The 22,060-nt window shown below is 53.9% G+C and overlaps 1 protein-coding gene across 1 annotated transcript in view; it reads right to left on the bottom strand.

Moving 5' to 3' along the window:
• The window catches only part of SETD2 (SET domain containing 2, histone lysine methyltransferase), a 50,127-nt gene that overhangs the window by 6,259 nt on the left and 21,808 nt on the right, over window positions 1-22,060 (bottom strand). Inside the window, exons 9-18 of the mRNA XM_084509362.1 lie at window positions 20,983-21,109; window positions 19,311-19,445; window positions 18,593-18,721; window positions 16,038-16,679; window positions 7,911-7,959; window positions 7,196-7,376; window positions 3,859-4,543; window positions 2,557-2,691; window positions 2,239-2,378; window positions 333-444 (exon numbers count right to left, since the gene is read on the bottom strand). Of these exons, the coding sequence (XP_084365488.1) occupies window positions 333-444; window positions 2,239-2,378; window positions 2,557-2,691; window positions 3,859-4,543; window positions 7,196-7,376; window positions 7,911-7,959; window positions 16,038-16,679; window positions 18,593-18,721; window positions 19,311-19,445; window positions 20,983-21,109 (2,335 nt within the window). The remainder of the gene's footprint in view (window positions 1-332; window positions 445-2,238; window positions 2,379-2,556; window positions 2,692-3,858; window positions 4,544-7,195; window positions 7,377-7,910; window positions 7,960-16,037; window positions 16,680-18,592; window positions 18,722-19,310; window positions 19,446-20,982; window positions 21,110-22,060) is intronic.

Here is a 22,060-nt window from a genome sequence, read left to right as displayed (position 1 = left end):
GGGCAGATAAATGTTTGCAAATAAAGTCGTTTAAAAGCCGACTCTCCGGGAATCCCAGCTCAAGCGCTCCGAGGATTTCGTTAACCCCTGGGATCCTGGTGGCAACCGGGACGTGTGGGGAAAGGGACAGGGAGACGTCGCCTCCGGTATCGAAGGCGAAAATCAGCCGGCAGCATAAAGACCGCTGCAAAACTGGAGAGGGCTGGGGTTGCTCCTGGAGCTACAGCCTGATAAAAGCACTCCTGCCATGGCTCTCATGTTTTCCCTGCTCTCCTCGCAGGAGGTGAGGAGGTGGAAGCGGGAGCTTTCCCCCCCTTTGGCCCCCCACTCACCTTCATGGGGTTTTCGTCGTACGTCGGAGTCCCCAGGTCCATCTCGGCTTCGTGCTCGAGGCTGGCGTCATCCCCCGGGCTGTCCCACGTCGGGGGATCCCACTGGGTCTGCCTGGAGAAGGAAGAAAAGAGCTGTCAGCCCCCAGGGAACCCAATCCTGCCCGCAGCAGCTCAGCAGGAGCAGCTTGGGTGAGGCACCACGGCTCGCTCCGGCTCCTCAGGCCAACGAGAAGGGAATAGAGGCTGTGCTCACGCGGGATGGATGGAGAAAATCGGGCTGAATATCCCCAGGTTGGGCAAAATCTGCAACGGGGCTACAGTGCTGGAGGCGAGGATGGCTTCGAGAGGGGTGTGAGCACGTGGGAGCAAGGAGAGGATGGTGCCAGGGGGCGAGAAGGACATCGGGGGAGGAAGGAGGCCAGGAGGAAGCAGAGACAGCAGGACGGATCGGGGTGGTGCTGCAGGGCACGCAGGGGCTCCCAGCAGGTAGGGAGACTGACTTAAAAGCAGACTAAACAAAAGGGATGAGAGGAGGGAGCTCTCCAGCAGCCCTCCTTAGGCACGGAGGTGACCTAACGCAGCAACTATTTTCCAGCTCCGAGCTGCGCCTGCGTGGAGCCGGGCCGTGGGCTCCTCTGCGAGGGATTAAAAAAAAAAAAAATAGTGGAGGTCTGCTTCGAGCCGCTCGTCTGAGCTTTTTGGGGTGTGTGAGCTGCGTCCAGAAACCCTGCCCTGCTTTAAGGCCTTTTGCTTTTTAGGGAAACGCTGGGGAGAAGCATCAAAGCCTGCCTGTTTCAGACGCGGCTTCATACACCTGATGGCAGGCAGTTATCGCTTGGATGCTGAGTAAAATGAAATATTCAACTCAGAAAGCTCACTGAAAGGTGAAGATCTCTTTCCCTCTCCTGGCCTTGCCCTGTCTGAAGCTCCAGCAGAGAAGGATTTGCAGAAACCTTCCTGCACGTGTTCCTCTGTGCCCCACGAGTGGTTTCTGGTGTGACTGGTGAAGGCAGAATTCCTCACCGCCAGGTAAGGCTCGGTGGTGCCTCCACTTCCAAACCACAGCTCAGCACAAACACTTTGCTTTTTTTTTTTTTTATTATTTCCTGGGTTTGGAAGGGCTCCTGTTGGGCTGCCGGCGCCGCTCTTGGTGCTGAAGGGAGCAGGAAGGAGGCTGAGAAGCCTGATGCAGAGAAAATGCTTGCACGGAGCCATCAGCGCGTCGAGACGCTGTCAGGACTTGCAGGGAAATGCTCAGCCTTAACCCTTTAGGCAGGTGAGTTCCCACAAAGACCTCACTTCAGGTTTAAATAAAAAAATAAAATAATAAAAAAACTTTCTCAGAAGTGTAACATTTACGATATTAATCCCTGATATCAGATGGAAAAGGTGAGGGTGAGAAGAAATCCTCCCTTTGGAGGATTTCGCAGCTCCCAAGGGCTTGAAAAGGCTCCGCAGGGCAGGGTTTCTTTTCCTGGCACTGCCACCAAAGCCACACGGGTATTTTAGGGACATGGAGCAAATGAAAAAGGGAATATTTTTAAGGCAGTGATGGGACGAAAAGAAGATTTGAAAAGAAATAAATGACCTGCAGTAAAGGATCTGCACAACCGTGTCCTACAACCGGATCTACACCGGGTGGTGACCCCAGAAGGACCCAGGTGGGCTCAGAAGCCCCCAACTTGCCCCTTTTTCTGAGACACTCGAGGCTGAAGGCATCGTTTGCGAGGAAATGATTTGTAATGTGTCAGTGCAATCATCCCACTGCCCCTGACACGTGTGGTGTGCCATCACAGCTGCCTCTCTTCCACCCGGCTCCATCGCTGGAGAGAGCTCGGCCCCGAAGCAGCACAACGCTTCCCTCATTATCCTTTAGCTCGTTATCCCCTTCCTCATTATCCCTTACCTCGTTACGACGTGGTAGTAGTAGATCTTCCCCTCGGGATCCCGGGCTGTTTTCCAGTTGGGCGGCAGGACGATGGTTTTGGGTTTCGGAGGGGACGGCGGAGGCAAGTCCAGGAGGTTATTGCTCACCACAAGCTCTGGCTAAAAAAAAAAAAACAAAAAAAAAAACAAAAAAAACACAGGAGTGATGGAAAAAAAGAGGGGCAGCAGCTGGAGGTGAGCAGGAGGAGCTGCTGGAGGGAGCTCTTTTAGATGTCACAGCACCCCGGGGTCACCAAATGCGGGTGGAAACCCCCCCGGTCCCTCCTCGAGCCGTTACCTGCTGGATGGGCTGGGGCTGCCCGGCCGCCACGATGGTGGTGACGGCGGTGGGGGGCTGCACGATGACACCCTGGGGGTGAGCCGTGTAGATCTGCTGCCCCTGGATGTACTGGAGGCCGGGCTGTGCGTAACTCTGAAACGAAACACAAAGGGTTTGGGGTCAGCATCGGTCCCGGGAAGGTCGGGGGGAAGGGGATGGAGCAGCTTCCCGCACCGAAAATGCCATCGTGGAAGGCAAATGAAATCTGCCCCCTGCTTCCAACGTGCAAGGAGGTCCAACGGAAAAAAAACGGCGATTCTGACCCAAACGAGGGATCTCTGAGGTCGTCAGGTGTGCGAGGAAGGCGGGAGGAACTCGAAACTAAAAGTTTTGGGCGCTCTTCAGCCTCACCGCGACACGTCTCCGTCTGCTCCCCGCTGCCCAAACGCAAAAAGCCCCAAAGATGGGAAAAGACAGCGAAGGAAAGGTCCAAGAAAGCCCCCAAAAGTGCTTGAAAACCCGGACATTTTCCTCTCCAGGCACCAAGACCCAGAAGTTACGGGGAGTTTGGCACAGCCCCCGTCACTGCCTCCACCATGGGAGGAAGGGAAGCGAGGTTAAGGGGAAGAAATCTCGTGTCCCGAAGGACTCGGGGAAGGTCAGGCCAAAATCAAGCAGTAGGAACCAGTGGCTGAGGCTGGATTCAAGCGAATTATTATTTTTATCATGAGGTCTGCAGCCATAAAATGGCCCAGGTGTCAGCTTCGGGAAGAAGGAGGCATCGGTAAGGTGCCGAGCAGCTGCACGCTTCCTTGGAAAGGAAGAGGAAGAGGGCTGAGAGCGAATTTTGACACAATTCCCAGCCCCAGGCTGAGCCTGACTGATGGGGACGTGTAATTCTGTGAAGGAATGCGTAATTCAAAGGGAACAGAAAGCAAAGGTTGGCCTGTGGGGCTCCAGCCATCAAAATCTGGCAGCTCCAGACCCCGCTTCTAGCTTAGAGCTCGTGTAAAGGGGGTAAGAAACATCTCTGCCCAGCTCTGAAATGCTGCCTGGCCCCGGTGGCTAGGATCTGTCGTGTTTGTGAACAGAAAACGAGCTGTATAAATGTTTTTTTCTCAGCCCCTGGGATGGGATTTTATCTCCACGACGCAGCCGAACACCAGAGCGAGGCAGGATGGCCCCAAAAAAACACGAGCGAAGGGTTCAGACAAAGTGTTCCCCCTCTCAGGCTGGCCCCGTTCCTTTCGGGGGCGTTTCAGGCCAGGTTTTCACCCCTGAAAAAGTGACGTTTACCCCCAGGGGGGGGGAATTAATTACCTGTACAATCGGCGGGGTGGTCTGCGAGTAGGGGGAGGTCACCCCGTAAACAGTCTGACAGGTCTGTCCCTGGTAATATATGGCCGGCTGCGACTGGGCCGGCGAATATGGCTGCTGCACCGCCACGGCCTGCTGGCTCGAGTCCCAAACCCCGTAACTTTGGCCCTGCACCGTTCCCGGGGTCGGCACGGGCAGGACGGCCACGTTGGCTTCTTGGTGGACCACGCCGTCCCCTTGCGGGACGTACGGAGGCGGCGGCGTGACCTCCAGGGGGGTCGCTACATGTTGGACTACTGGGACGGGCTGCGGGGGGGCCGGCATGGTGGCGGCGTCCACCGAGTGGCCCACCAGGGGTTGAGGGTGCTCGTAGGGGGCCGGGGAGCACATGGAGTCCATGCTCGGGGTGGGCAGCAGCACCTTGCCGGCGTTGGGGTTGCTGGGGTCGACGTAAGCCTGCATGGGGTAGCCGGGCGGGTAGCCGAGGAAGCTGTGGTGGGGGGTGCCGTAGCCCATGGAGTCGTAGGGAATGGGGGAAGCGATGCCCAGGTTTTGGAGCTGCTGCTGTTGTTTCTGGGCTTCCCGCTGGGCCACCTCCTGCTCGAAAAGCTTCCTGCGCTCCTCGGTGGTGAGCTTGTTGCGGTCCTTGAGCCGGACTTTCTTCTTGGATGACGCCGGCGTGTCGTACCTGGAGGGGGGAGAGAAGGGGAGAAAGCGGGTGAGGCCTCAGCGGGCAAAAAGGAAGGGGCTGCTGCTCGTGGTGGGTAATAAAGGTGCTCCGGCAGCAGCAGCTGCCCCAATTCTTTGGTTTTTAGCTGCCTGACCGCGTGTGGTGAGCCATGGAGAGGAGGAGGAGAGGAGGAGGAGAGGAGAAAGAGAGGAGGAGGAGAGGAGGAAGAGAGGAGGAGGAGAGGAGGAGGAGAGGAGGAAGAGAGGAGGAGGAGAGGAGGAAGAGAAAAGGAAGAGAGGAGGAAGAAAGAAGGAGGAGAGGAGGAAGAGAGGAGGAAGATGCCCACACCCTGCTGCAGGAGGTCCAAAATTGGAGCAGAACCAACCTGGGGAACCCAGCAGCAGAGAGGGGGGACCACATCCACCACCCCCTGGGCCAAAAGGGAACCCAGGGGGGAGCGGAGAAGCGAGGAGCCCCCCGCACGGGGTGGGCACCACCGAGCAAGGGACTTCGGACAACAACACAGACCCCAAAAACCCCCCAACTCCTATCCCTTCGGCGGGCTGCCCACGTCTCAATTCCTTTTTTTTTTTTTTTTGGCTTTTAGGGCGTGAGCGGGGCTCGTTTCGAGCTGTGCCCCATCCCTCCTGCTGGCAGACCGAGCCCCCCCAAGGCCCCAAAATGCAGACGTTACGAAGAACAATGGAATGGCAAGCAGCACGGTGCTGGTTGGGGTTATGCTATTTACTAGACCGCGGTTTTAGCTTTAAAAAAAAAAAAAATAATAAAGTGTGGATTTTTTTTTTTTAATTTTTTTTCTTTTGGAAGGCTTCAGAATTTTCGTCCCGCGACGCGGAGCAGCTGGAGGGATTTTTCCGAGGAGTTGAAAACAAAACAAAACTAAACTAAACTAAAAAATACAAAAAAAAAAAAAAAGCCGAAGGACTTTGATCAGACCTCAAGCATGGAAAATTTCAGATCAAAGGTAGATATTTTGAGAAGTTACGAGTGTGGTAAAACAGGGATTACAAGCAAAAATGGTTTGCAGCCATAAGGAGAAGGGATCCTACAAAGCATCCCGTCGATGCTTTAATATCCCAACTCCGTGTTCATGCGCTGGGTTCACATATCAAAAGCACATTGCTACCAACGCCCCCCCCCCTTTAAGATGTTCCTTCGTCTCCTCGCCTTCCCAGAGTAGCTGCGAGCATCTGGTAATGGGAACCTCATTGAGAGGAAGAGTTTCCTTTAAAGAATTCAAGTCCCTTCCTGGCGCCGCCTCGGGAGTTTACACGAGAGGCAGCTCGCGTGAAGGGGAGGGCAGGAGAAAATCGGGGAGGCGGCGAGGAGTGCAAACCCTCTCCCCTGGTTGTTCTCTGCTCCAATCCTTCCTACTCCTTTTCCACCTCTTCCTCTTGCGCTCATGTTGGTGTGCTCCGAGAATTTGGAGCCTTTCCTTCCCCAAATTGGATCAAACCTGGGGCACGTGCACCACGGAGGGAAGAGGGAAGGGGGCAGAGCTCCCCAAAGCTCCGCTCGCGTCGGGTCCGCTGGGAGCGGGGGTGAAGGGGCTACAAAATGCTGGAGGGCAGAAATGGGGCGTTTTTGGGGTTTCCGTGCCCCGCAGGGATAATCACAGGATCGTGGCTTTGGGGTTGATTTTTTTTTTTTTTTTTTACCCAGCCATTTCGAACTCTCCCAGCGCAGCTCCTGGTAGGCTCGCCTGGCTGACTCACCAGCGATTGTTCCCTAATTAGGGGACACAGTAATTACGAGGTTGCTTCAGATCCTGTTGAAGAGGGACAAGAGGAACCCGCCTTCTGTAAAGGAGATCCCTTTGCTAATGGCACTGCCTGTCGTGTTTTCCCTTTCTTAATGAATAAAGAGCTGTCGGGTAAGGAAAACGGGTGCAAGAGAAACAAAAATAGTGAGGGTGGAAGTGCCAGCGGGGTCACAGAATCACAGAATCACACAGAATCACACAATTTCTAGGTTGGAAGAGACCTCAAGATCATCGAGTCCAACCTAGAAATTCTTCAGGTCACTTAAAGTGTCCTGGGGACAGAGGCACATCCTCACCCCGAGCATCTCCAACCCATCTCAAAGCCTCCAAAACCACCCTGCTGCTCCTCCACGGGGAAGGGGACAGGAGCAGGGGGGTGGTGGTGCCCAATGTCCCTCCTCCTGGTGCTTTTCAGCTGGCTCGTGGCTTTTGGGGGATGTCCTCTTGGTGTTTTGTGCTCAAAATGCTGCTTGGCGTGGGTGCTGCACGTCCTCGTGCAGGCGTGGGCTTGCTGCAAGCTCAATTTTACGATTCAAATGTACAGGGGGGGGATAGGTGGCACAGGGCACGGGCTTGGGGGACTCTGAAAACCCCTTTACTGAGAGCCACGGGTAAATCCCTTTAACACCCAATCCCCCAGGGGTACAAAACACCTTGTGAAGATGAAGGTGAGCCTCACCAGAGGGTCAAGGAGCCTCACAAGCCCCAAAACGACGACTGGTCGGGGAGCACAGCTCGCCGTGCCCCCAAGAGGAGATTTTCTCCCCATCCCTGCGTGTTTTCGGACACCATCCGGGCTGATTTCCCCAGCGTTTAGCCCTGGCAGTGCTCCCAAGCACCCAAAACCTGTGCCAGCCGTGCCACGGAGGTTTCCCTGGACCACTTGCCTGTCCTCTGGCCTCTTGGTGCCGCGCTCGTACGCCGAGGACGGCGGGGACAGCGAGTCCCTGCGCCTCTTCTTCTCCTTGCTCTGGCTCTGCCGCTCGGGATCCCGCTCCCGGCTCAGGACGGGGTTTTTCGGGGTGGGAGTCTGATCCCTGTGGCCAGACGCCTCTCTCCCACGGTCGGCTGTTAGGGAAAACGGGGTGAAAAGAGAGAATTTTGTTACAATTCAGCGCGTTTCGAGCTGCCGGGAGTTTCAGTGGCTCCTCTGTCTCGGCCAACAGAGTCTCCATTCAAGCAAATTACAGGTTGCCTCGCATCAGCCTCGGGACTGCAGTGTGGTTAAAAGAAAACTTCCATCTTAATTTCTATTTTTAGGTGCTCCTCCGGCCCCTGAGCTGTTACCCAGTGGCTGAAAACGCATCACGCTTCTTTTTAGACCCCACCGGTTTCCCCTCCTCCCGTTCTTCCAGCAGGAAACCTCTTGCAGGGTGGAAACGTGGTGGCTCCAACCCTCAGCACGCGTCTCCCGAGGAGTTTTTACACCCAAAAACTCCTTCATAAAGCAAAAAGTTCCCCAAACACATCGACAAAGAAGCTCAGTGAGCTTCTTTGCATCTCGGGCTGGTTTCGCTGGACTCGGGGCTCTTGATACCATACCCTGTGAACATCCATCTGTTTTCTAGGATTTTTTTTTAAAAAAAAAGCATCAGGACGTACCGCTGCTCTCCTTTTCTGCTTGACTCTTCTTCGGGATTCGGTACACCTCCTGCAAAACAAGCCACAAGCCGGAGTCAGGTTTTCAGCCGGCCACGGGAGAACACCCCCAGCGCCCGCAGGGCTGCAAAACCATCTTTTGAAGCAAAGTTCTGGTTTTAAGCAAACCATCGTGGTGCTTTCTGTGTGCTATCCTTCATCAGCAATCCCTGTTTGATGGGGTTTTTGTGCCAGCGGGGCTGGCCATCCCACCCCCACGCCACGAGCTTGGAGCTCTGTTGGAATAAAGAACGATTTTAGCACCCCCGAGCTGTCCACCCCCACTGCCTGCAGCCTTCCTGACCCATATCTGAGCGCTGATGCCATTCCCAGTGCTGAATGATGCACTGGGAGGCAAAAAATATCTCTTTAGAGGCACGCAGAGTGAGGTGTGCACGTGTGATGCAAGCACGGTTCAGTGGTGGAGCTGGCAGTGCCAACTTAAAGGCTGGACGAGGTGATTTTAGAGCTCTTTTCCCACCTGCACGATTCTGTGATTTAAAAAATACATAAATATATTTTTTGCGTGTTTTTTCTGGACGTGTTTCAAGGCAGGTCACGCTGCCCAACTCCTCGCACCACCCGTTGTAGCTCTCAGACAGGCAGCAGGAGGCTCTGCCGAGCTGGGGGGGGAGCCTGCAGCACACGGCTGCTTTGTTAGGGAGGATTTTTGTGCCTTGTAAAGGTTTTTGGAACATCCTCCGGCCACCTCCTGCCCTTTAATCATCCTGTCTGATGGTTTCAGGTGCTGCTCTGAACCCTCTCTGCTGGCACTGGCTGACAGCCCCCAGTCCTCATCCTGCCCCCGGGCTCGGGGGGTGCTGGTGGTGGAGCCAGCAGGCTCTGCCCTTCATTTAAAAGCAGAAATCAAGGCAGAAATAAAAGGAAAAGAAGCCTCGAGGAAAGAGCCAAGAGGGTGTGCACCGTGCCAGGCTGGGGGGGAATTCTTTGTGACCTCAGGCTTGGAGGCAGAGCCCACGTTTGTGGAGTGTGCGCCACGTGGTGCCGAGCTACAGCACCCTCGTGAGTGGGAATGACTTAAAAACACGTCCATCAGCTCGGCAAAACGGGGCAGGACCTGGAAAGGAGGATGAAAACCTTCTCAGAGTCCTGGTTTTGCACACGTGGGGCTTGTCCGCGGAGGGCACGTTACCCAGCTGGGTCCCTGCTGGCCACGAACCGAGCGCTTCATGCCCCACCGTGCTCTCAGCTGTGATTTTCAATGAAATATTCTGAAACACAGCGTGCAAATGATGTTGTATCCTACCAGGAATGCCAACAGTGCCACCTGTGTGATGTACAGACACTATATCATGTGCACATACACCATATACACGTCCACACTACATATATAAATAGGAAAACTGACTGTCCGAGTCCCAATCCCCTAAAAGACACGGCTCCTTTTCATTTTATTTCCACCTCGGATCGTGCCCTTGCTCTCTGCCCTCCTCAGCAGCAGTTTCAGCAGCACCTACTGTTATTTTCTGGCCGAGCACAACCAGGTAAAAGGAAATAAGGTCAAAGACAAGAGGGCTGGGAGGCCACAGAGATGTAGAAGTGGCCCAAAAGAGGAGCACTCGGAGATGAATTCGCAGAAGAGGAGACTAATTCCTAGAAGACAGCATTAGGGCTAGGGAAGAGGGTGCTGTGGTGCGACGTGCTGAGATCCCAGACCTCTGAGTTCATTAGGGGGGGTGTTTTCTTGGGGTTAGAGACCAAAAAGAGGCAAAACCTGAGCAAAACCTGCTCCACGAGCCTCCGAGCGGAGTTAATTCTCCTCAATGCAACAGCAAAGGCATCAACACAACCTCGATGCCCTGGGGGAAAACACCGTGCTTGTGTAGCACCAAAATATCCTTTAATTGAGGGGATGGATGAGGCCGAAGGGGATTTACAGGGGGAATGAAGGCTGCTTGTGTTATTCCACCAGTGCCGAGCGCTGCCTACCTCAGCTTTGGGATTCAAAGCTATCCTAAACTCAGAAAGCACAGAGCTCCAGCTCAGCGTGACTGCAGGATCCTCACCTTTACGTAACCTTCATTATTTCTAAGAAATTTGCTGCTGAAGCAGCTCGGGAGGAGGGCTGTGCTCACCCTGCCAAGTTGAGGGCACGAAAGCCACGGTGCCTCGGTGCCAGGGGGGTCCCTCTGGCTCCTCGCCTGCTTTAGCAGCAGCTTAGGGCAGCAGGAGGAGCCCTCCGAGCCAAACACCACCTTTTCCCTTAAAAACATCGACTTCTCAGCCCTGATTTTGTTTTTTTAAAGGTGGTTGGGAATGACTCGAGGGTCGCCCCGGCTGACCTCAGCCCTCAGCAATGCGCCCACCTCCAGGGCTGTGGTTAAGGAGGGAGCCCGGGCTTGGGGAGCCCTGCTTTTTTATTGTTTTCCAGAAGGCAGCACGCGCCCCGTGGGCTGAAAACATGAATTTTCCTTCGGTGAAAGAAAGGAAGGAATAAGGGATCCTTCTTGTGGGCTGGTCACAAGTCACAGCCCCTTCCAAAGTGCTCCTGGAGGCTGTACGAAGGGATTGGGGCAGAGATTTGTCTTAAAGTAGGGTCAAACACCTATTTATTTTTCCCCTTTTTCTTTTTTTTCCCCTCAATTCTCCTCTTTTTAAACAAAGCCTGGTGCACACCTCGCTTCTGTCCTGCTCTGGGCTCTGCCAGGCTCCCCGCACCACCGTGATCCTGCTCCCTCCCCTGGCTTCATTTCCATTTTCACCTGCTGGATGAATTTAGCGCCTGCCCCGACCTCTTTCAGCCCCGAGAGGCATTTATAATCTGTAAATACGCCCTTTTTAATGTTCTTTCTTGCTCACACAATCGCTATGGGTGAAAAAACCTGAGGTTTATGGCGTGTTTTGAACTAAATCTAGGGAAACAAAGCGGCACCTCGCTGCTTGAGGTAGGAGGGACGCGGAAGGAAGCCCCTGGGATAGGAAAACCTACACAGCTCTAAACCTATAAGCCAAAAAACCCTGCGTGGGACAGAGGTGACTTCCCCTGGAAGGTTAGAGGTGTGGCACAGCAGCGCCCCAAGCTGCCCTTAAAACCAATTCTTTAAGCCCTCTCCAAGCTGAATCCCGGAGGCACAAGCGACCAAGTTATGCGGGAGGATTTCTCTTCCTGCCTTGCTCCTGCAGCCCCAAAAGCACCCATTGGTGCTGGATTTTCCTCTTTTCTTCTCCCCCTCCTGCACCAGCACCCCTAAAAGCCCCTCCTCGGATGCAGAGGGGAGCAGCACGCCCTAAAACCGAGCAGAGCACCCCAGGCAGCCCACGCCGCGCTCCCACCGACACCGACTGCGGAGGAGCCACCGGGGGCACGAGGTGCCAAGAATGAGCCCCGAGGTAGAGCAGCAGGGGCAGGAGAGGAGGTGCTGGCTCCTCCCAGCTCCAAAAAAATAAACAGCAGGGCACGCAACGTGAAAATAGGGGAAAGAATGGTCCAAAAGGATGGTGAACTGGAGCTGGGTACGGCTGGAGCACGGCTCTGCACGCAGCGGAACCGTCAGCACTGCTCCGGGGAGGAGCAGAGGCAGCAGAGCCTTTGAAAGGGGCAGAGAGCAGCGTTTGGGATCGGCTGTATGGAAAGCAGATGGTGGCCAAAGCAGAGGCAGGGAGAGCTGCAGAGCAAGGCTGGGTTATTTTGGGAAAGGGAAGGCGCGAGCTGGAGCGCCCGGAGCTGCTGACCCGACGGGAGGGCCGCCGGCGGAGCCCCCAGGCGGTTCTCTACCTTGGAGAACAGCTTTTAACGAGTTACACCAAAAATTAGCTGCACGATTCGGGTCTGCTACGTGCTTAAGAAAAGAAAAAAAAAGCCCCGAAAGGAGGCCGGCGGGCTGCAGGCACGCCCAGGAGGGGGGTGGGTGCAGCAGGATGCGCGTCCCGAGCGCGTCCCCACCCGCGGCGCACGTGCGAGAAGCTACAGGACGATGCTAAGGCAGGGAGGGGAGCAAGGACTGAGCCCAAAACTTCCTTAAATTAAGGCCAAAAAATAAATAAATAAATAAAAAAACAGCCTGGCCGCTCACCAGCGCCCATTGTTTCCACGAGCTGTAAGTTCTGACAAATTATAAGAGCCCTAATTAGAGCGTGCCGGAGGGAGAGCAGCTTCCCCGTGCTGCCCTCTGAAGATGTGTCAGACGGGATTTGGAGAGGTGAGCTGGGGGGAAATGCAAAGCTCGGCTCCTCGGGGCCACCCAAGCTCTGCCGTTTCCTATCAGGAAAACGATTAAGCTCCCAAAAGGGGGTTTTGAAGGAGGGCAAGTCCACCTTGATAAAATCAAACAGCCTGGGCATCACCTTGGCACTGAGCTGGTAAATTGTTGGGGAAGAAGTGTTCGGGTAAAACCCTTCAAATCCAAGGCGTTTGGTTCGTTCCAAAGGGGTTTCTTAAAAGAAAATAAATCTATTTATGAAAAAAAGAAGGCTTCAGGTAGTAAGGAGAAGGTTTGGAGCCTCCCAGCTGCAGCTCTCTGGTTGTCTAAGGGATGGGTTTGAGATGTGACGGGTAGCAGAGTGCTGCAGGACGCTTACGGGATGGGCAGTGGAGCTGTAGGACCCGCAGGCTGGCTTTGGGGGGCCCGAATTAGGAAAGCACGCCGCGCTCAGCCCCAAACCCGCCCGATGCCCCTCAGCACTGAGAGGTCACCCCGCAAAAAGCCACCACTGCGGCTCCCTGAGGGCTTCACACCCGCAAACCCCAAGCACCGGAGGGGTGCTGCACGTCCTCCGGCGCCGACCCTACAGCAGAAGGTGTGGGTGCTGCCAGAACACACCGAGATGCTGAGAGAGAGAGAGAGGGGAGCAGAGCGGAGCCGTTGGCCATATATCCACGGGGACCTTACCTGCTACGGGACGGGAGCACAATCCTGGGGTTGGAGGGGGAAAAAGCACCCGGAGAGCCCCGCGCGCTCTCCAGCCCCCGTGGTCGGGTCCGTTTTCAGCATGGGGGAAAAATGCACCACGGCCCCGGAGCTTGGGATCCGCGGGCACGAGCCCAGGCTGAAAACGTCCCCCTTTTTGGGGGGGGTGTGAGGGGTGTGTGTGGTGCTGGAGGGGGGGATGTAGCAGCAGCCACAGCTCCCTGGGGGTTACGGGGCCGGCGTGGCCGAGCCCCGTAAGCCAAGGCAGCCGTCCCCGTGTGTAGAGGTAGAGAAAAGAGAGAGCTCACTTAATCCTTTCATGCCAGGAGCTGGTTTTTTTTCCCCCCGGCAACGGACGCAGCAAAATACCGTCGGCAGCGCCGAGTTAACCACACCTCTGTCCTCTTTCCACCTAATCACTCTGCTCATGCATCACCATCCAGCTTCCCAACCATCTTCCCGTCTCTTCGCGGCGCGCACGCTACGTTCGCTCCCTTCTTCAGCACGGAGTTGGGACAAGGAGACACATGGTCAGCTGGTGATGTTAACAAGCTCCTTGCTGCCCTGAGAAGCTGGATGGAAATGGGTGAAATTACCAGGGGGGTCATCAGCACGACCGGAGCAGGACATAGCTTAAAAGTTACGAGGTTGCAGGCCCCCCCCTCCCGGCCACCCTCCTGCCAGCTCCGTTTCTTTTCCTTCAGGCGTCTGCCACCTGGGGCTGCGTTGTTGTTAACCAGAAACCAGTTAACCAGAGGGCAGTTAACCAGAAACCAGCATCCGAGAGGTGAAAGGCGGACAGAAGCAGTTAACTCGTGACCGAGGGCGGCACAGGAGGCACCCACGGGGTGGTGGTTTTCCCCAAAAGAGCACTCTGCTGTTTGGGCCGTGCCCCTCGGGCTTTTTGCATCCCTGCCACGGCACGAGGAAAGTCCTGAGCACGCCTAAAAGATCACCGAGGGGACGTGAAGCCACGTCCCAGCTACCAACTCGCACGGGTGACAGCTCCAGAGCTCCACCACGGGCTGCAGCACGAGCTCCCCGCGTACCCCGAGCTCCTCCAAGCTCCGGAGAAAACCCCAAACCTCCTGGGACCAGCAAGTGTCAGACCAGATCCGGGCTCGCAGCGCAATTTTGGAGAAGTGCCCCGTTTTGGGCAACTTTTTCCTTAGTGCCTTTATGTGTTTCCCTTGTGCTGCTCCAGGTTTCAGCCCTGCAGCACGTGAAAACCTCGCGCTGCAAACACGGGGCCGGGGGATCCCCACGAGCGCGTCTCCAAAGCAGGAGCTCGCTTTTTTTTGTTGTTTTCAGCTTAAACACCCCCAGGGATCCAGGACTTCCAGTTCCACCTGGAAGGGAAAATCCTTTCCAGGAAGGAAAAGGGCTTCCAGTCCCACCCCAACCCCAACCTGGCAGTGCCGCTCGCAGAAAGGAACCGTAAGAGCCAAGCAAACCTAAAAAGTCTGCACACTAAAACCTGGTGAGCAATTTTTGGCACATCCACACGGTAAAGAAGGGAAGGAAGAAGAACCTCAGCCTGATTTTCTACAGCAAGACCCTTCAGCTCACGTTTTGTTTGGTAAAGTCTCGCCTCCTCTCCCGGTACGATTTATGGCACAAATGATTACGCCCAAACAATTCTGTTCAAGAGCAGCTGATTTTTCTGAAAATTTCAGCAATTAAGGCAAGATTTCCCTTAATTCTTACACAAAACTCTACGTTTTATCAAATAATGTTTGCAGCCAGGGTAGTGAACGGACACAGGCAGGGGTTTGGGGACTCCAAGCTCCCTGTGGCCTCCTCCACCTGCGCGTGGCACGGCGTCACGGGCACCACCACCCCTCTGAATCGTTCTCCACTACCCACTTCAGTGCATAAAGCAGCTCTTTGGCTAGGTGATGCACCCTAAAATGTCAATTTGCTTAAAGAGCACTAATTAAAAGCGGGCGGGTGCTTGATTAGGAGAAGGGCAGAACTCCTCCACCACTTTTTCCACCAAAGCTGCCCCGTTTGGAAGCTCTGCAGAGCCAGCAGGGACCCAGCTCCATCTCAGCTGGATGCTCGGGGACGTGCAGAGGTCCCTTTCTTCTCCCTCCTCCTGTTCTGTTGGTGTGGACGCAGCCTCAGGGCAGTGCCTTTGCTCTGCTGGATCCCCAATAAATGCTTTCACACTTCCAAGCAAGGCTCTCACCTTCCTTGCTCTCCCCAGAATATAATCCTATCGGAGCAGCAGACCCACCAGGAGTTTCCAAAGACCTAAAGAAACCCCCAGAAAATACCTGAAGCGGTGAGCAGCAGGTTACAGAACCTAATTTCACCCCAAATCTCATCAAAGATTGATGTCAGCTAAAGATCAAGTGGCCAAGAAGGCCACCTGCACTGCTCAGGGAGGAGAGAAGGCAACCAGCAGCCCCCAGACCCTACTCTTACATCATTTGCTCCAGCAAGATCTTGATGGAAGCGAACCAGCGAGCAGATGGATGTTCTAGCAGCCCTTAAAGGCTTAGATTAACACCCCAAAACTGAGTATTTATGGGTTTATATGCAAGCTACGCACATCTAGAGGTTATCCCAGTATTAAAAGCGGTATCGAGAGGCCAAAATGCTGCCAACAGATGGGTTTTTCTGGAGGCTCTGCACGTTGCAGATGTGGAGCATGTGGTAACGGAACAGGAAACGCTGACGAGCTTCCCGTAACTTAATTTAAGAGGATACGGCTGCTGAATGGGCATCGAGCTGGGCACTGGGCATTCCAACCAGAAACGCTTCTCACGCTGTCACTAGTTCCTTTTCCTGATCGTTTGGGAGGTGGCTCTCACCCACGTCCAGCTGCCCTCCCCCTGAGCAGCCCCAAAAACACCCCAAAACCACCCCAAAACCACCACGAGGTGTTTTTGTGGTGGCCAGCCTGCACCGTTCTTTGGCGCACACCTTTTGGTGTGCAACACCAAAAACCCCGGACAACACCACCTGGACAACACCTGGACCAAAACCACCTGGAAATCTGTTTGAAATCCCGGACGGGGGAGCTTGCGGTGAAAGGATGCACACAGAAAGCACCCAAAAAGCCCTTTAAGTAGCCAAAAGCAATCGTAGGTGTCAAAGATTTACCAGCAGGACCACGTCTCAGCCCTGCTGCGCCGCGTTTAAGGCCAACAACTCCGCGTTGGCCTTCGCAGGGGCAGAGGTGGTGGGGCTGCGGGTACCCCGGGGTGCCTCTTACCTTCAGGTCTTTCCAGCTGTCGAGCAGCCTGGTGGCCAAGTCGCTGACGTCGACGATTTTGTCGGTTTGCTCCTGGCTCCTCTCGCTCTCCACGTCGGAGACGCCCTCCTCTTCGTCCTGAGACGGCGTCTCCATCGTGATGGGCTCCTCCAGCTTCGCCCCGTTGCTCTCCTTCACCTCCACCTCAGGCTCGGCCTCCAGCTCCACGACCTGGGGTTTGCTGCTCTCCACCGGCACGTCGGCAGCGGGTTTCATCTCCTGCTGTTGCTGCTGCTCCTCCGACGCCTCCGTCGGGGCTCCCTCCAGCTGGTCCAGGTCCTCCTTCCCTTCCTTCCCCTCCAGCTCGCTGGTTGTGTCCGAGATGGCACTGTCCATGCTGTTTTCACTGATAATTTTGAGCCTCCGAAACACCAGCTTCTTGGGGGTATCCGTGTCACCTTCCACGCTCTGCTTGGCGGATAGATCGGGCGTGTTGAGCGGCGTGTGAGCCCGCGACGTGTTCTCGCTCGAGTAGCCGTCGCCCTCGCTGAGCTGCGGGACAGCAGTTTTGGTCTGAGCCCAGCGTTGAATGATGGGGAGCACCTTGCTCTCCTCCAGCATGTTCTTGGTGGGAATAGGCAGCAGCTCCAGCGTCTTCATGATCTAATTGCAGGGAGAAAAGCGAGGTGAATACGAGCGCGACAGGTCACGAGGGGACAGCCACAGCTGAACCGCAGTGGTGAGCTTCTAAAGAGGGCAAATAAACCCCGAGAGGAGAAAAAATAAGCAGTGGGTTGCAATTAAATCAAGTTCAACGAGCTCAGACACCTACAGGTGGCCACAGCCACTTTTGGGATGATCCACGCTGCTCCAGGAGCCAGCCTCTCAAACCAGCACGCAGTCAGGCACGCTGGAGTAGAGAAAATCTGCGTCTACCTAGAGCTCCCGTCATTGTACACATGAGTTTAAGAGCCCACGGAATAAAAAAAATTAAAACCAATCCCATGGTGGTGCAAAACCTCGCCCGAAAACAGAGCCCAGATCCCCAGCGAACAGTTTTTTTTTTCTGAAGCGAGAGGCAGAAAGTCCTGTTGCTGCACTTCAACTTACTGATTTTTTTTAAAACCAATCCTTCCCGAAGGAAGGACAGGGGATGGTTTTATGGCATTATGCTGATTTCTGCCATCTGACGGCCCAAAGGCCAACTCTTAAAACAATGACTGTAAAAAAATAAAAAACGAAGGGGAAAGGCAAAAAAAATAAAGTGTGATCTGACCCCTATGACAAGCCTGACTTGCAACTCAGTGAAGAATGATCTAGATTTTAAAAGAATGTGTTTGATTTATAGAAAAAGACCGAAGTTAATGGTGTAGTGACCAGATGCATGAGGAGTGGAGACAAAGCCCCAGCCCCAGCAAGTCAACGCTCTTGGGGTCCCTCTAAAAGTGCTCATGGGGAGCAGCTCTGGCTTTGAGAACAACGCCGAGTGCCTGAACCCACTCCAGATGCAGCAGGGGAAAAGCAGATGCTAACCTGAGCGCTGGGTTATGCAGACAAAGCTGGAGGCCAAAGGTATTGCCTCATCCCCCAGAGCAGTAACTGCAACGTATGCGGGGCTCTGCCTGCCCTAAAACGATAACGCTGCGGTCGTGGAAGGGAAAACTCAGTGCAGGAGCGGTTCCTGCAGGAGATGCCACGCTTAACTCAGTCCTGGTACACTCTGAGACCCCTAAAAAAAGTTTTCCAGGGATTTACAGGCAGAACTTCGTGCAAGTGGCTGCCTCGTGGAGGGAGCATCTGAAGAAGTGCTGGACACTTCGGCTATGTTCTCATCAAAACCTGTGAGTCGGTGAAATTAGGGGAGCAAAGAGAAGTCCCTGATGGCCGGGCTGCCTTCTGCCATGCCATCTTTCAAAAAATCACTGGGTTACGGGGCCGTCAGACATCGTTCCTCTTGGGGCCAGGGCGAGATGAGCGTGGCACGACCCATTCACTAAGGCTAAAAGAGAAAACCCGCGTGGAGCTACGGGAGCAGGCTCAGAAAACAAAAAGGGGGTCAGCAGCAGGACAGGCACCCTCAAGCCCTGAGGCTCGGGCAGTTTCTGCTTTCTGGCTGGATTCGGGGCAGGGTGCGCCTCTCAAAAGGCCCAGCAAAAGGGCTGGCAGAAGCCCCTTTAAGGAAGGAACTCCCAGATGGTTTTTGCGTGCGACGCCGAAGCGCGTACAGAAAACAGAAACCTTAAAAGCTCCACTTGGGCCCGTCAAAGCAATACCTCAGATTCCCTCTGTCGTGCAGTATGGAAGAAATAAAGATCGCTGCCGCTGCTGTGCAAGTCTGGCTCATGTCACTAACTCCGAAATCTAAGGAAAACCACAGAGGCAAATTCTTTCCATGTATTTACTCCCCCTTAAAGCCGAAGTTTTAGACCGTAGCTGCACGGATACCTGCAGTTTGTTTTCACGGAGGCTTGGCATGCGGCATGCCTATCGATAAAAGAATCAGCTGCAATCAAAATAAACCCAAAGCAATTAGCAGGGTCGGCGAGGAAAGCCTCAGACCTGAGGCAAGGACTGACCTCCAGCTGCAGCTTCAGGTTGTTGGCGGTGCTCCCCCGGCCGTCGCCCAGCTCCGTCATCCAAATCCAGAGGAGAGAAAGCCCGTGGCACTCCAGGAAGGACTTCAGGCACGACTGCGAGTGCGTGTTCTGGATGGGCCAAAGTCACAGAGAGGCCACGGGAAGGGTCAGCGACACACAGGCAAAAAGAATTCGGGTTCCACATGCCGCGAGGGCTAACTGCTGCAGCGGGCATGTGTTCCTCGTCAAACCCCTCGCTGCTGAAAAAGCCCGGAGCAGGGAGCCAGAGCGAGGCACCTGCCGAGCCCAGCACGCGTCGGATGTGATTGAAGGGGACGTGGCTGCTGCCCTCGGAGCAGTAACACACGCAGCAGGAGGTTTATAACCACTACCTGCTGCACGGCTCGTTTTACAGAATAGAATTGCACCAGGCGTTGCGCAGAAATCTGGCGGCAAGCAACGTGCAGGCTCAGAGATAAGACAGCCACAACGTCATTTGCTTCCAGAAATGGGCATTTCATGACCCAGACCCATCAGTTCCACCAAGCACAAGGCGAGGGCTACACCACACATGGCCTACAAACCAAGCAGAACTGCTCAAGCTCCCTCTCAGCGTGCTGGCACAACTCAGACACCGTTTTCTATTACCCCCCTCTTCCTCTAACGAGCTCTAAAATGACATCCCTTAATCAGCAATCCCTCCCTGGGAGCTTCCCACCTGTATGAGCTTGAGGCAGGTGAGCTTCTGCTCCAGCGTTTCGATGCGCACCATCAGCCGGGACAAGCTGAGAACTTGGTTCTTATCCGAGAGGCCCTCCCCGTTCTCCAGCAGGGCTTCCAGCTCCCCGTCCACCTGCCAGGAGGAAGAAAACGACGAGGCAATTAATTCTCCGAGCAGGCCAGGCGGATAAAACACGACCCTACATACACGACGCTAAGGAGAAGTCCTTTCCCTGGCTTCGAGAGCCCCTCCTGACCACTGCTCACACAGCAAAAGGGCGAAGTCTGGCTTTAATTTGCCCCAATTTGGTTGGGTTTCGTTTATCTGCTGCGTTGTGGTTTCCATTCCACGTCGTTTAGGCCTTAAATGCCACGCAGAGCTGCACTGTTGCCACCAGCATTCGAGATGCACGCCTCTACGCCACGCGCAGAACGCTCTGCAGGGGAAATTCCAGCTGGATGCCCCCGAAATATTTTCTGCTTGGAAATTTACCTGTTCGTGGAGGGAAAAACAGATGTGCACGAGAAGATTATCCTCGTTTTAACTGCAGAGAAATTTACTTCTCCGAATTCCTAGCTCGTATCTACATCCTTTACAACCAGAGGCACATTCCTCTCCGCGCAGACACCGAAACACCAACCTCCACGATTAGCCTACTGCTCGGTGGCACCAATTCCCCTTTCAAACCCACCTACAGATGATTTATTTCCTGCCTCCCTGACTCTCAGACGCAGCAAAGGGAAACGAAGCTGGCCTTTTCGAAGGCAGCACCTCCCAGAAAAAGAGGTAACGTTATTTACAGGAATAGGGCTTTGCTTCAAGCACAGAAAAATTCAATTTAGTAGAGAGTAAGAAGAGTGCAAATCACGTCTTTGCACTCAGGAAAAAATCTCCTTTTGACCGCTTTTCTGCAAACTTTCCTCCTCCACCTACCACACAAATCCATCGCTGCAACTCAACGTAAATTGAAGGCTCACGTAACCACTTGGAGAGGATTATATGCATGAGGAGCTACAAAAGGGCTTTAAAAAGTCTGGATTTAGCTTACTTCATTTCATTCCCATACATCTGCAAACACAACTGAAGCTGAAGTCAAAGCAAACACAATGCACGTCCATGCAAGTTCCTCGACGCTGACTTGCCTCTAGGCCAAAGCAATTAGAGGTTCCAATTTCACATCCTAGCCCGTGGATGGCAAACATCTGCACCATTTTAGCTGTCAAATTGCAGGTAACGTCCCACACAGTGAAGCCAGAGCTGTTTTGTCTTTCCCTGGAATTTAAAAATCACGCAACCCAGCAAATTGTGAAACCCACGTGGAATTTAGCAGCCTCGTCCTGGAACGGGAAGCGTACGGTGTCGACGGCGCTGGATGCACTCAAGACTGCAAGAGTCTCTCTCCAGAGCAAGGAAATAAAGATTTAACTAAAGCACCGAAGTGTTCAACGTGCCCCATGTGAAATAAAATGATAAAAACACATTCATGAAGACCAAGCCTTGAGGTTGCTGTGAGTCACGGACCCTAGAGGAAGGCTCTACTATAACGGTGACCCGAAGACTCACGAAGAGAGCATCATGCCCTCAGCCAACCCTCTGTTGCTGCTATTCTTGAGGGAAAAACAAAAGAAAACAAACAACAAACTCACAGCCAGAGGGGAACGACACTCACCGAATCCTTCTTCCGGGAGCGTTCCTTTTTCATCTTCCCTCCTGCCGCTCGGATGCTGACCCTGTTCTCTCCCCCCAGGTAACCCCGGCAGTTGGCCGAGCCGCAGAAGCATTTCTGAGCTTCTTTGCTGTTCGTGGGCAGAAGCAACACACCAGTTAAAGAACGAATCGATGGCATTTCCAGTCAGTTGCTTCATCTTACTCCTAAGTGCATCCCGCTATTGCGATGAGAAAAGGCCATTACGGCACTGCCCAGGCACTTCTCTCTCTTTCCTCTCCGTTGTTTTTCAAATACCTGCTAAGCAGCTACAAGAAAACACGGAAAGCCATCACATCCCTGTTTTCTCGGGTGTTTTTTTTCTGTCTTGGAGTCTCCCTGCAACGCTGCTGCAAAGCAAGGCTGCCCAGACCACAAGGACAGGGCAGCGAACGTGGTTTTTTCACCAGCTGCCCTCAGAAGAAAGGGGACAGAGACTTTCTGCATGCCCAGGTTTTTCGTTCTGGCCACTAAACATTCAAACAAACCCCTCAATCCCCAAACAGCTGCTGTGATCCTGTCATTTCCACAAGAAACCAAAGCCTGGTACAGTTCCAGGCTCTTCCTAGATCAAGAACCAAGAACCAGAAAGGTGAAGGTGGGGGTGCTGGGTCTGAACCTCCTGCCCTATTTTGCCATCAACCAAAATCACACGTTCCTTAGGAAAAAGGCTTGCATTTTATTGCTCAAAACGAAATAAAGAACGGGCTGAAGGTTCGTGGAAGTAGAAAGATTCAGGTGGAAGACTTTTTTTTGCAGAGATTTACAACAATGGACAGCACAAGAGATTTAAGGTGCTTTGTCTTCAGACAATACGTTTACAAAGCCTCTGTATTTTCTACTTGACATGCCATAAATTTTAAACTATACATCAAAACTGCTTGGGAGAGTGTGCAGGGTTTTATTTGGTTTGTTTGTGTTTTTTTTTTTATAGAATCAGAGTGGAGGAAGTTGGCTCTGCAGTACCAATGGTAAGAAATGGAGAAGCCAAACTGCGGGGTCTCGTGTGAAGCAGAAGCTGAGATCAGGAAGGGTACGAAGA

Source organism: Aythya ferina (genome assembly GCF_964211825.1).
Source record: "Aythya ferina genome assembly, chromosome: 2".
Classification (NCBI taxonomy): Eukaryota; Metazoa; Chordata; class Aves; order Anseriformes; family Anatidae; genus Aythya; species Aythya ferina.
This window is presented reverse-complemented; position numbering and strand designations above follow the sequence as displayed.